General features: G+C 34.6%; 2 protein-coding genes across 2 annotated transcripts; both read right to left on the bottom strand.

The window, feature by feature from the left end:
- Positions 1-581: 581 nt before the first annotated feature.
- Positions 582-4668, bottom strand: LOC126725094 (nucleosome assembly protein 1;4-like). Its single transcript, XM_050429607.1, has 12 exons — positions 4468-4668; positions 4126-4169; positions 3672-3767; positions 2899-2991; positions 2616-2703; positions 2463-2524; positions 2159-2343; positions 1900-2077; positions 1774-1817; positions 1052-1268; positions 917-934; positions 582-812 (listed from the first exon to the last, which is right to left on the bottom strand). The coding sequence occupies exons 1-12, from the start codon at positions 4532-4534 to the stop codon at positions 744-746; spliced, it is 1161 nt and encodes a 386-aa protein (XP_050285564.1). The 5' UTR covers positions 4535-4668; the 3' UTR covers positions 582-743.
- Positions 4669-6583: 1915 nt separating this feature from the next.
- On the bottom strand, positions 6584-11687 carry LOC126725093 (glyoxylate/succinic semialdehyde reductase 2, chloroplastic). Its single transcript, XM_050429606.1, has 12 exons — positions 11380-11687; positions 10502-10583; positions 10162-10227; positions 9451-9526; positions 9318-9373; positions 8910-8994; positions 8724-8784; positions 8362-8414; positions 8205-8275; positions 8033-8105; positions 7027-7131; positions 6584-6952 (listed from the first exon to the last, which is right to left on the bottom strand). The coding sequence occupies exons 1-12, from the start codon at positions 11567-11569 to the stop codon at positions 6785-6787; spliced, it is 1086 nt and encodes a 361-aa protein (XP_050285563.1). The 5' UTR covers positions 11570-11687; the 3' UTR covers positions 6584-6784.
- Positions 11688-13536: the final 1849 nt, after the last annotated feature.

Genomic DNA, 13536 nt, shown 5'->3' with positions numbered 1-13536 from the left:
TTTTGACCCGTGACGCGTAACCCGTTTGACCCAACTCGACCCACCCGTTTTGCCATGTCTAGTTCCTTACACATTATAGCACTAATTGGTTGGATAGGGTCAAGTCAGTTCAGGTTTAGGATTTGCTGGGTTTGGACCCAAAGAGGGTTGAACTAAGTCGAATGTGAAGCTTATTGGGTTAACCCACTAGTATGACGGGCAGGTTAGCATGGAAAAATGATTGCTTTGTTTTGTAACGAGCCATGAAGCCCAACAATTATAACCGGCCTAAAAACAAAGTTTTTATTATTCGGTCTTTGGCAAGGACCAGTTAAAGGAGTGAAAAACAGTAAAACATCGCCTATGTGCCAACAAAGACGCACTTGTGTGAATTCTAGATCCAACGCCGTCAACCCGAGTCTCCGTACACATTAAATTGTTTAAGCTAATATGTAAGAGTAATGCCTTATCAAAATCCAACTCATTGCACCCAGGTCATGTAAAGTGAATTAACTACTTAGCAAAGGAATCAAACCAAATGAGTATTGGGTAACTTTGCTATACTAGGTAATTGTTAATGTTGTAAACCTAACAAATGAAAATTGTACAAATAGTCCGTAATCATTGACAAACGACATCAATTGAGAGTATAGACTGTATAGTGCATTTTACATATACTATTTTGAGTAATAAACCACCAAGAGACCCAACAGAAGCCTCTTAAAGGAGAAGTACAAAAAGAATAACAAGAAAAGAAAATAACACTACTGTTGTTTGCATTCAGGAGGGCGCTCACCTGGCTGACCTTCCCCAGTTTTTGCCCTTCCACTTTTCTGCAGTTTATAAAAAGCAATCCAGAAGTCATTCGGTCACTAATCCAAAAGAATTAACTCATATGTTAAATTACCAGAAAATACAAATGTTAGAATCATCTCACCTTGGGTCCAGCAGATGACTGCAAGAATCAATGAAAAAAAAAAAAAACATTAGAACTACAAACTTATAATTCTATAGTGTTCAAATTAAGAAATGTGGCATAGGATGCAAGTGAAAATCTTGATGATATCTATACCTTCTTCCTGCCCTTGCCTTTCTCTTCCTCTTCCTCTTCCTCATCGTCATCATCCTCCTCATCTTCATCGTCATCCTCATCTTCATCATCTTCATCTTCATTATCACCATCCTCATCGTCCTCATCATCTCCTATATCGTCAAATTCATCCTCCTGTACAGCCTCCCCAGTGAACCAAGACACTGCATGAGGTATGATTTTGTCCCGAATTGTTGATCTACACAGCAATACCAGTGAAAGGTCATTTCAGAAAACAATAATAAATTCAGACAACTAGACACAAGTCAATACCCCTTCCCATGCTAAATAACCTTTAGAGAATTCAGACATTGGCAGAATAGATCACAGCTCAAATAAGTCTTCAAACTTCATTTTGTTTTATATGGCATGTAAGGCATCAACCTTCATGCTATGTCACCATAATTTATTTATTCAGGAAACATTTGTGTTCCAACACACCTGTACAGCACGTTTCATTTGTAATGACTACACTTAAAAACAATACGTACTGGGTAAACCAACTCTTATTAAATGCCCAGCAAACCCTAAGCATCAAGCAGGTTTAATCCAATGTAGAACAAACACCACAAAATGATTATATATATATATATATATATATTCACAAGACATTAAGGATGCTCATCAATGGATAAGCTAAAACACATTATCTCTTATAATAGAAAAAACCTGAGCTCCCCAAATTACAAACCCTCATGACTTACCCAATGTCGTAGTCTTGTTCCATTTGACTTTGAAGTTCTTCAGCCTGTCAATAGATCACAAAGGCAATAAATTATATTACACTTCCAACTGCATTGTCATCTTGTTATATAAGAAACTGCACTTACAATATCTTCATCAATATCATCATCATCCTCAGGGACCTGTGGAGGGCTAAAAAAGCTAAAGAAGCTTGGACAATTCTCAGTTTTTGTGATGGGTTTGGCATTCTTGGATCCCTTTTTTGGTTTCTTCTTCAAGATCTTATGCGTCAAGCTTTTCCCAGGATACCATTCAATCTCCGTCCTATGGAATACCCCAACATAAGAAGAGACTCAAAGAAAGAGGAGACAAAACATTTCAGTAGAACAATAGAGATGAAATTACCCAATTGCTTTCTCCAATATAGGATCATCTTCATCAATCATGTGATATGTTTTTGTAAGGACAGAATTCTTGAAAAACGGATTAGTATCAAAGAAGAATTCCAGCTTAAAACCCTTTGGGTCATCAATTCTACACCATTTGATATCTTTGAGGAACTTAAGAGCCTCTTCATCACGCTCCGTGATCTAATCCAAGGGAACAGCACATCATAGTTCCACAATCAATACAATATATAACAAAGAACCTTAGTCCCAAAACTATGGGGAATATCCAAAATAGATCATAGTATATAAAAGATTGTCACCTCCCCGGCTAGTATTTCATTAGTCTTCATTGCTGTAACCCAGAAGTCAGGCACTCCTTTTTCTGCATTCCCAGAGAAAATCATAAATCAAGTTCAAGGAATAATAGTTCTCAATCAAATGAAAACTTTAACTGTAATCCAGAAGTCGGGTACCTTCTGTGGCTTTGTCCTCTTCTTGGTCCACACCAGCTTCACTTGTAACTCCTTCTACTTCAACTACACCATTCACAATCTCGTGTCTCTGCAAGGACCCAATCAACAAATTAACTGAAAAGATACATAAACGAACCCTGTAGATGAACAGCACTGGAGTTGCAATCCAAATAAGTTGACCCAAGGCTAAACGTCTCTAACCTGGAAAACATGCTAATGATAAAAATGTTGTGATATCAATAAATATGATGCAAAACTTACTGCCTGTCAATATCATGAATACCTTTGTGTAAAGTGGTTCATAAAGCTTCTGGTACTTAGCTTCCAATGCCGCTCTCTCCTCAAAAAATTTTGCCTCCAGCTCATTATGCTGGTTCTGCAAATTTAAAATGTCTAAGGTTATCTTCAGCCCAATATTTAAAAATCAAAAAATCATATGCCACTACCAACAAACATCTCACAAAGACCCACTAAGTTCAAAGGCATGCAAATTTTCAGAAGAACTAAATCAAGTGCCTTGTAACAGGTGCTACACATGAGAATCCCATTAAACCGATACCTTTCTTGTCAAATTTATTTTAGTACCCTCAATTTATGCTTCCCTTAACCCAGAACATAGGGGCCCCTTTTTTTTGGGTTCAATGATATTCAATCTTCCTACAAAAAGTATTTAAAAATAATAATAATAATAATCATAACCATTTCTCAAGCATTGCATGACGTTAGCCAACCCAGCATTACACTCAAGTGATTAACAATCATGCAAGTGATATAATTCAGCATGTGCTTGACTTTCTAATGGTTGTCCAAGATATCATCAAAGAGATTTTTTTTTTTTTTTTGGATATAGGAAAATTTGTTTTGGGGGGGGGGGGGGGGGATGGGGGGGTGTTTCCCAAAACACTGAGCATCACAAGGGTGCTGGCACCACTGGGCTATCACTTCGAACCCTGTCATCAAGTTGATATATATAGAGACTAATAAAAGAGGGATTCAAGAAAGGTAAACCAAAGCAAAACGACACTCATAACTGATAGCATTTAGAGGCAAGCTAACCTGAATCTCTCTCAGAACCTCAACGCGCTTCCTGACTTTGGGTGACAGAGTTTCTAGGATATCTGAGTGCCCAGCTGCCAAAGTCTGAAGCTTATCCTGCACAAAATCAGAACATATCCAACAATGCATCATCAGCAAAATAAGACCCGCAAATCAAAACATTCATTTGGCAATCAAATTAAATACCATTTTCATCTCCTACAACTATATTTAATCTTGAAAATGAACACATTATTTCCCAGTCATTTTAGCTCACCTCTTTGAAAATGCACAAACCCTCTTTTTTTTTTTTTTTATCTCAGCTAAAATCAATCCATTTCAAAAACATATCCCCAAACTGAGCTTTTACCAGCCACCAAAGCATATTTTTCACATTATTCTCATTACCCAATTCACATAAAACATTATTGCCCTTAATGAACTGATTACTAACTAGCACAGAGAAAAAACTTGCCTTTAACGCATTAACAAGACCGGCACGTTCCTCTGCACTAAGAGCTACAGCAACAAAAAAACAACAAACACACTCAGTTTATATAACTCATTCATTTCCAAAAGCATAAAAAATGCTAATAATATCAAAATTTCTAACATATAAATACAAATATGTGTGTGTTTGCTTATATCACGTGATTCTAAAACTAACATCAAAATTCAAACTACAACACAGAAAACAAAAACTCAATGATACAACAACGAGTACTCAAGCTAATACAACATAAAAATTTAAGGAAAAAAAACAAAAATCACGAAAGAATTCAAAATTCTTGCTTGAAGGAGAGGGGTTTGGAGATACCGGCAGCGGCGGCGGGGAGAGAGGAGCCGAGATCGGCCAAGTCGAAGTTGTCCTTGTCGTTACTCATTTCGTTTTCGTATTGATTTCTCTGTTTGGGAGGCGAGAAAATAAGATGAACCCTAGAGAAAGAAAGTGAGAGAAAAGGAGGGAAAATGAAATAGAGAGAGAGACAGAGAGTTTGTTTCCCTTACGTTTTTAAAGGTTCGGCGATTTTTTGGATTTTTATTTTAGTATTTGATTTTGATGATGATCAGGTGGGGGTGTGTGGTTCACGTGCTTTAGGAGAGCGTGGAATGCACGGGCCAATTAAGTGGTCATTTCGTGACGGTGCCGGTTGGGGTTGAGTTGGGCACTTGGGCCTCACTTAACTAGTTAACTGTGTTTATACAAATTTTTTTTGGAAAAAAAAAAAATTCAAAAATTCGAGATTTTGCTATCATTTTATAATTAGCAAAAACATTTTGGTATATTTATAGTTTATTCCTGTTGTTTTGAAATTAAATAGTAAAAATTTGAAAATTTCTTTCATGCCAATATTGGGTTAAATAAATAAATTTTAAAATGAGATAAAATGGATGCATGAAGTAATAATATGGATCCTTATAACAAGTTTAATGGTATAATGTGTCTGCTTGAAAATTGTTTAATTTTGATAACTTATTTGCATAATACGAGACAAAAAAATTAATAGTTAACCGTTTTTAATTAGTTGTCAAACACTTACTAAATGTCAAGAGTTTTATAATTTATTGATATTATTTAACCTCATTTATGAGAAGAATTAAGAATTTAATTCCTCATTCTTATTTTCCTTGTCCTTCTATTGTAAGTTGTAACAAGTGATATTTTTATAAATATAAATCTTTGGTTTTTTTCATATTTTACAATCACACTTATGAATATGAATAATTATTCCATTACAACATTTTATATTCTCACTAATAAAAATTATCATTCCTATCATAATCAGGATTCAATGTACCAGATGTGTCCTTATAATCTTTACATTCACATATCGGTAATACCTCACATTCCCTAGAGGTGTGGTAGTAATCTTCCAAGTGAACCAAAATATCAAATGCATATACTATTTTGACATTGGCATTTGATTACTAGGGGAGTGGTGTGTGGCCTGGGTTTCCTCAAGGACGTGGTGGTGGTGGTCAAGGTATATACGCTGGTGGTGGTGGTCGAGGTGCCAATGGGGGTTGAGTTAGTGTCACCGCTCTTAGCCTACACTTGGATTGGACTTTTGCCTAAGGTAAAGGTGGGCTGTTAATTTGTTTTATTATGACAACTCCAAACAATTCTTTCCCATCTCTTACTTCAGTTAACTTCTTCATGTTCTCATATATAGATACCAAGCCAAAGATCATAAATACAGTTATTTGGGAAGTGAAGACATCAATTATATATAAAAATTACAAATTAAGAAAGAGTTGTAATGCAAATTTAGAAGAAAAATAAACTTGATTCATTGAATCCAAACTATAAATTTTAGATAGAATCATAGAACTGTAGGCTTTTATTGATATTTACGTGCAGACAGTAGAGTATTAAATAGAATTTAATTTATGTAAAATCTAATTTCTAATATATTGTATTTTTCAAGAGTACGATTTAATTGATGGGATTTGATATTAATATTTATGAGATTGAAGAGTCTGTTGTTCAAATATTTCTAACATAGTGATTTGACCCTATGTAAGTGGGTACATGGTCCCATAGCATATTAGCATGTTACCACTCGAAGCATTACCCTTGTTTCTTTTATAGAATCTCTTTAATTGTTCTACAGCCACTAGAAAGAGATTATTTAACTACTCTCTAGAAAAGGATCCAATACAATCATGTATGACCAAGTATTAAAGAGGAAACGTGTATGTAACTTAAAGCTTTAAAAACAAAGAGAAAACGTGTACAAACAAGCAGAGAATTCTTGGTACTTTTCAAGTGGCTGTGAAATAGGATTCATTTCCCCAATTAATTGACCAAACTTAGGAAGTGGGTTTGATTTTGTGAGCTGGAATTGTATTCCATATGCATAATTATTAATTTGGTGAGGAACATATTTCGTGCAAGGAATTGAATTGCATTGTTATTTAGAGCCAGTGACTGAAAGTAAAGAAAACTTTAAAACTCAGTCTGATTTTTAGGATCTAATAGGAGGTGGGTTCTATTGTAAAATGAGTCTGTTTAATAATCTGCTATAAAACAAAATGGACAAAAACCTCAAACTGATGGTAATTAGAGAGCCCAACCCAATTACAATATCAGAGGCCATACTCATATTTATTCTCCTACAAGATGAATTCTTCTAGTTTGGTGGGTTTTGCAATTTAGCTTTCAATGCTTCAATAACTGCTGAGAAGTCTTGGTCACTAAGGCCATGAGATTTTGCAACCTTATATAGTTCATTTGCAGCTGCTGCAATTGGAGTAGGCTGGGAAACAGATTCTGCTAGTCCCAGAGCAAGCCTCAGGTCCTGCCACCATTTTAACATCGTGATTAGATCAGGGAAGGTGTCAATGTGATACTGACAGTGGCAAAATCACAAACCTTTTGTTGATGCTTTAAAGGAAATGCAGTCGGATACGTGGATTGGATCATTGATGGACCTTTGGTTGAGTACATTGGTGAGCTAATGGCACCCTGTGAGACAACCTGCAATACCATGGAGATGAAAAGATATTAAAGAAGCTTCATGACTACTTTCTTTTGGAAAGGAAACAAGTTCCATTTTTTTATTTGGACAAGCAGTTCATGTAAGAAAAGAAAAGAATACATCACTGTCGAAGAGAATTGGAATTTGGAAAAAGTTTTTGGTTTTCAATTATAGACTCTCATCCAATGCCGAGACTCATTGAGATATTAACTTCAATTAATCCCTGATTAAATAATGAAAAAAGTCCTAACTTGTTTGTCTACAAAACCCTGGCACCCTTTGTCCACACCCAGAAGGAAAAATTGGCCAGCAAATAGGAGAGACTCTTGGACTATTGATATGGGTAGATTCTTGGTATGATAAATAAAACATTGTGCAACCAAATTTAATTATTTTTCAACAAGACATCAGGCTTTCCATCATTGAAATCATGTAGATTTATCTTCTTTTGGACCGTATAGCAAGACATAAAGGGAAACTCAATTACATTTATTTGTTTATTTACTTTTCTGACAAAAAGCATCAAAATGATTGGACTTCTTAAAAATTTCCACCATGCATATCAGGTCAATGTTTTGACTAGGAGAATTTACTTCAGTGCCTAAAGTGGTAGATGGAGACACTGAAATGGGTTAAACAAATGACTGAAACACAATAGAAAAGTCCTGTATGTGAGATCGTATCATGATCCAACGTGTTATCCTTCAAACCACACTCAACTAGCAAGAACTACCTGACAGCATGTGTTCAACTATTCTGCAACCTAAATCTACATATGCTTAAATTATTACAATTGCAATGAAATAAAAAAAGCCGAAATCCAATCAATTTATGTGGAGTTTTATTGAAGGTGGCATGTAGTGAATAATTCAGCAAGGTATGAGATGGTTTGAATTGTACCTCTACTAGTACACTTGGATCCAGTCCTACTTTCTCACTGAGAAGCAATCCTTCAGAAAACGATGCCATCATACTACATTGTTCAAACATGTAATAAGAAACATTTCACTATCATAAACAAAACAAGCACATGATAAAAGGAATTTTAAGTGGAATTAAAATTCTGCAGAACCTTCCCATGATCATGTTCACAACTAGTTTCATTGCTGCTCCATTCCCAACATCCCCAAGGTAAAACCTTGACTGGAAAATGCATAAATTCTCAGACAGAATAAAAAATGGTAATAAGAATACTAGGTTAACAGCATATATCAAAAAAGGGATAATACCTTCCCCATGATGTCTAAAAGTGGAGCAACCAATTCATACAGAGATTTGTCACCTGAAAACAAAAGCATCTAATGGTTTATTTCTGTTAGGCCTCCTACAATATGTCACATGACATAGATTTTGAAAGTGTACAAAAGGTTATATTCTAAACAATGGATAAAACAAGGATGGTATAGAAATTTGAAGCAGACATATTATATGATCATATAAAAAATTCAATTTGCAGATACATCAATAATAAAATAAAAGTTCCATAATTTTGGAATTTGGTAATTAGGTGTGACATATGTATTAGATAGGGTAACAGCCTTAAGTCTGGTATCCAACAGTGAATTCAATAAATAAATAAATACTGACCTACCTGCTGTAAGAAATATCAGTTGCCCATCTTCTGCAGGCTTTTTGGATCCTGAAACTGGAGCCTGTAGAAAATGTACCAAAGCTCAATAAAATTTCATTAAACACTATCGCCATGTCCTTGAAGAGCATGCAGCAAGGACACAGTGTTTATACTTCATATTTAAAATGAAACCAGAAAAGAACTTGCCTCCAAAAATGATGCCCCAGTAGCATTAATGCGTCCACCAATCAATTTAGAAGTGGCACCATCAACTGTTGAAACATCCACATACCTGTCAATGCCAATGAATGGTATCATACATGCTGTTGATCAGCTTGGGAAGAACAAGCATACAGTTAGGGAAAACCAAAGGTCAATGGCGTAGAAACTTGTGTGTATAACATAGATTCTTAAATGTAAACTAAATAACATGGATGCCAATAGAAGTCAAACACAAGAGCATTTGACAGCATTCTAGTTTACCTATGCCTTCTAGTACGGTTTTAAAAAAGCAATGACTGATATATCATGGTTTGAAAACATATTACCATGAGGGAACACAAAGTGGTAGTAGTAGTAGTAGGGAACACAAAGAGGTAGTAGTAGTAGTAGTACCCTTTGCCTAAGCTCATTCCACTTGCAGCCCCGTGCTCCCCACAAGCAACCTCCAACTGAAAAACAGAAGCAATAAGTTGCTATACTAGGATAGCTGTGCAAACAAGGTAAAATCTAAATGAAACATACGCACTGCACTTTCAGGATTAGCTAGCATGGCAAATGTGACATCACAAGAAGCAGCTACTTCCTGAGGGGAGGATTTATATCTGCATAGAAGAACAACTACCATGATAACAAATATTTCCCATATTGGAGCCTCTCAATATGGGCTTAATGAAGCTGCAGATGAAAGCACCAGCAAAAATTCAATGAGAAACTAGTTCCCAGTAGATAAAGTGACAAGCCAGACAAGCATGTTCATGAACCAAATTTACTACTATAGAATACATATGATGCACCCTGAAAACCTCCTTTTCATATATAGTGTTCAAATATTGAGCATGCCAAGATTTACACGTGTACAAACTATAAGACGGATGAACTTTCTACCCATTGTGGATTTGTCTGTTTCTTTGACTTTAGCATATAAAAGTAATTATGAAAGTACACAAAGCCCCAGGTTCATGGATAAACAACAATTTTCCAGCCCCATTAGGTGAAAGCCAATATTCCCATTGGTGAATACAGACTTTCGAGGACTGAGCCATTGGACCTGCCAACAATTCACGTAATGGGTATAACCCAGTCCTTAGGCAGACCAGTAGTGTGTCGTGGTGAATGCTGAAAGCCTAAAGAATATAATCCAAAATATGTCAACATTTGGATCATCAATGTTGAGGGTATTGCAAAATAATGTGGAAGTGCAAGGAAAAATTAATTTGGAAGCCTAGCACCTACTTACTTTGCACCTAAGCTGATAAGGGGATCACATTTGATCTTGGTCCTATTCCAAACAGTCACATCACACCTGTAACATGCCAATAAGTGGATTAAAATCCAGAGAATAAATATTGAGATCAATATATCTCATATTAATGGATAACCATTTCACCCTATGAATATTATAGTCACAATAATTTTCCTAGAAAATTAATAGGATATAATTCAATTCAACAAGGTTTTATCCCTATGTTTTTAACATAATAGATATTTCAATGAATTCAATCATAAGAAATAAAATAAAATAAAAATGGTCTCATGTGCTGCTTCTCTCTACTTATTAGGAAAATTTTTAATCATACCCAGCCTTTATAAGGTTTTGTGCCATTGGAGAACCCATTATTCCAAGACCTAGAAAGCCAATCCGGGCTGACAATCCATCGGCTGCAAATTCACGATCGTAATTGGATAAGTGAGATAGCACTAGATGTAGTGGCCATTACAAACCATGAACACATAAGACGACATCTAATTAAACTAAAAGGGGGTCTAGATCAAAGTACCATGCTACAAAGAAAGCATGAATGACAAAGAACATAGCATTTGATAAGCTTTCTTTTTTCAAATAAAATGAACAAAAAAGGGGAAAGATTTTCCATAAATTCCATCAACAGCAGCAATGTAACTGCCACCTCGCCAACTTGTATTTACCATTGCCTCACCACTATGCCTACAACTATCTAAAAGATCATCACACCACATCCACTATTGCTGAGCATAATGCATTACAACTGTACTCAATTGTAATCGTTCATTTCTTCATAGTATTTTGTGCATAGATAATTCAACCGTCTCCTTAATTTAGTTACTTGCAAAGATTTTTCTAGACTTCATTAAAGACAAAACAGAACCAAATTAGACACTGAAATTCTTATCTCGCTTCCTCTCCAACCACCTTATTCATGTCATTCATTTTTAACCACTAAAGTAAAAACAGCTTCTCCATATCACAATCATAGCAACATTTAGGCATTTTGGTTGTTACAACTCAAAACAACAACAATAACCAGCTATGTCTCCTCATCAAATTAATCAGTATTGGCCACATGTATTCTCTTTCACCATTCTATTTTATCCGAAATCCAAACATATTGTTCTATTAGCACCAGGGAGAGACAAAAATTTAAGCGAAAAATGAGAATACCCATCAAAGAAGCATAAAGATAGATAAAGAAAGTACCTTTAGATGAAGCATTGGATGTCTCAGAAGAGAAAGCTTTGACAGATAGAGTAAATAGCGGTTTTGTGGGGAAAGGGCAAATGGGTCTTGCTCTTAACTGGTTTGGAATCAGAGGGCAAAAGCTTGAGCACATGGCCATGGCTGTTGAAGATAGTTGGTGACTGTAATTGGTTTTGACCAAGCAGCTCATGACCACAACTTTTACTTTTGGTCTGTGAGTTCCAACTTCCAACGGTTGACGGTTGTGACAAAGCTGGCAAACTAAGTTGAGTTTACAATTGTTTGGATAAAGGAAGCGATAGGAGGGTATGGAGAAAGTTTAGGAGTTTCTTAAAAAATAAAATAAAGAGGTTTAGAAAAGTACAACAAAATTTCACATTTTTTCTACCAAAAATAAATGGCATTTTCATAGTATAATTTTATTTTATCTTTACACCTTGAAAAAAATGTTGTAAAATTTTTTGTTGTGTCGGTAAAAGAACTCAAATGTATTAAAATGAAAGGAAATGTCTAGGGACATATCAAAATGTCATAACACTCTTGTTTTTAATTGTAGTGAGTTTTGATATAATTTATTTATTTATTTTTTTTTTGATCTACCGGGACCAACACCTAACTATTATGAAAATATTATGACAATTTATTGTGTTCATAGGGCAACTTAAAGAATAATTAGGCATTTTAGATTTTAATTAATCATCTAATTTTATGAGATATAAAATTATCTAAAAATCATTATTTTATGGTAGAATTATCACATGTATTTTTTTATTTTTTTTTATATCCTTGTCTTAAAGCTCAAACTAATGAAATTTTAACTTGTAATTAATTAAAACAATTTTCTCTCCCATTCTCCACCCCTCTTGTTTTCACTCCAACCAAATGGACTCTTTAATCTTTGTTCTACTATTTGTTTAGATAAGCTATGCATATCATCCAATATCATAGAATTGAAACCATCAACTTAATTTTTAAAAAATAAAAAATAAAAAGAAACCACCATCCCCTAGTGTGGGTTTAGAGTTTAGACTGTACGTCTTTTTTGAAATTAAAACAGAAATTAGATAGAGCATATCATGTCCTGTAAACCTCGCCAAAGTTTAGACTTTAATCTTACTTCTAATCTTTGTTTAGATGGAACATATTGCATATCACCTCTAAATTCTAATATTATAGAATTGAAATCATCCACTCGATTTCCAAAAAGGAATCACTAAATTCACTACCCTCATTTTTGTCTTACTCTATCATGACATGCATCTTTAATCTTTGTCCTAATCTTTGTTTAGATGGAGCATATTATCCTCGCAAATGCAAGGCATAATATGCTCCTCCATCTAATCTTAATACTGAATTAAACAAAAATTCCACTCCATGGTTATCCTTGCAATTAATTAAGGCTTTCCCTTTTGCAAGTTATTATTTGGTTATTCGAATCAAGTCAAACCATGATTTATAAATTGGCGGGGTGGGGGTTTTGTAAATTGGTGGTATGAATCTCTTGTTTTGAGAAAAGGCCTAAATTGGTCTCTACTCTCTTGTGACAAGTTAAACCTGAATTTTTAATTTTATAATTTTAAATTCCATAATTAAAAATAATTAATTTAAACATTATTTTCATATATGCTAAAGGCTTAAAAAATGCTAAAAAAAGTAAAAACCGCAAGCATAGATTAGAATTTGTTCCATTTTGAGATTGATAGATAGCGCGGAGGAGCTTGGATTTTAACTACAAAATATGTCATTACCATTTTATCACTAGATTTTCCTTAACATATCAATTAATAGGCTAGTATTGAATGGACTAAACTTGGGTCCAGTGCTCTAGTGCATTGAACTCAACATGTAGTCACTTTTGAACACATGTACATATTGTGTTAGGTCCAATGCATTAAAAGACTAGAACATTGGATCCAAGCCAAATCATTCTTGAACTATACATTAGATATCGATTGATCATTCATTTAAATTAAATTTGCTATTTTTGGCTTCCTCAATCCTTTAATTTGCTATTTTTGGCTTTCTCAATCCTTTTTGATTGATTATGTATATTACAAAATTACAAGGGTGCTAACAGGATACGTGAACTTACAAGGGTAGGTTGAATAATAGCGGAGAGGATCCAACTAAGACTACATGATGAAAAATCATAAATTT

The sequence above is a fragment of the Quercus robur genome, chromosome 5, assembly GCF_932294415.1.
Source record: "Quercus robur chromosome 5, dhQueRobu3.1, whole genome shotgun sequence".
Classification (NCBI taxonomy): domain Eukaryota; kingdom Viridiplantae; phylum Streptophyta; class Magnoliopsida; order Fagales; family Fagaceae; genus Quercus; species Quercus robur.
Note: the sequence above shows the minus strand (reverse complement) of the source record. Positions and strands in the feature narration are given on the sequence as shown.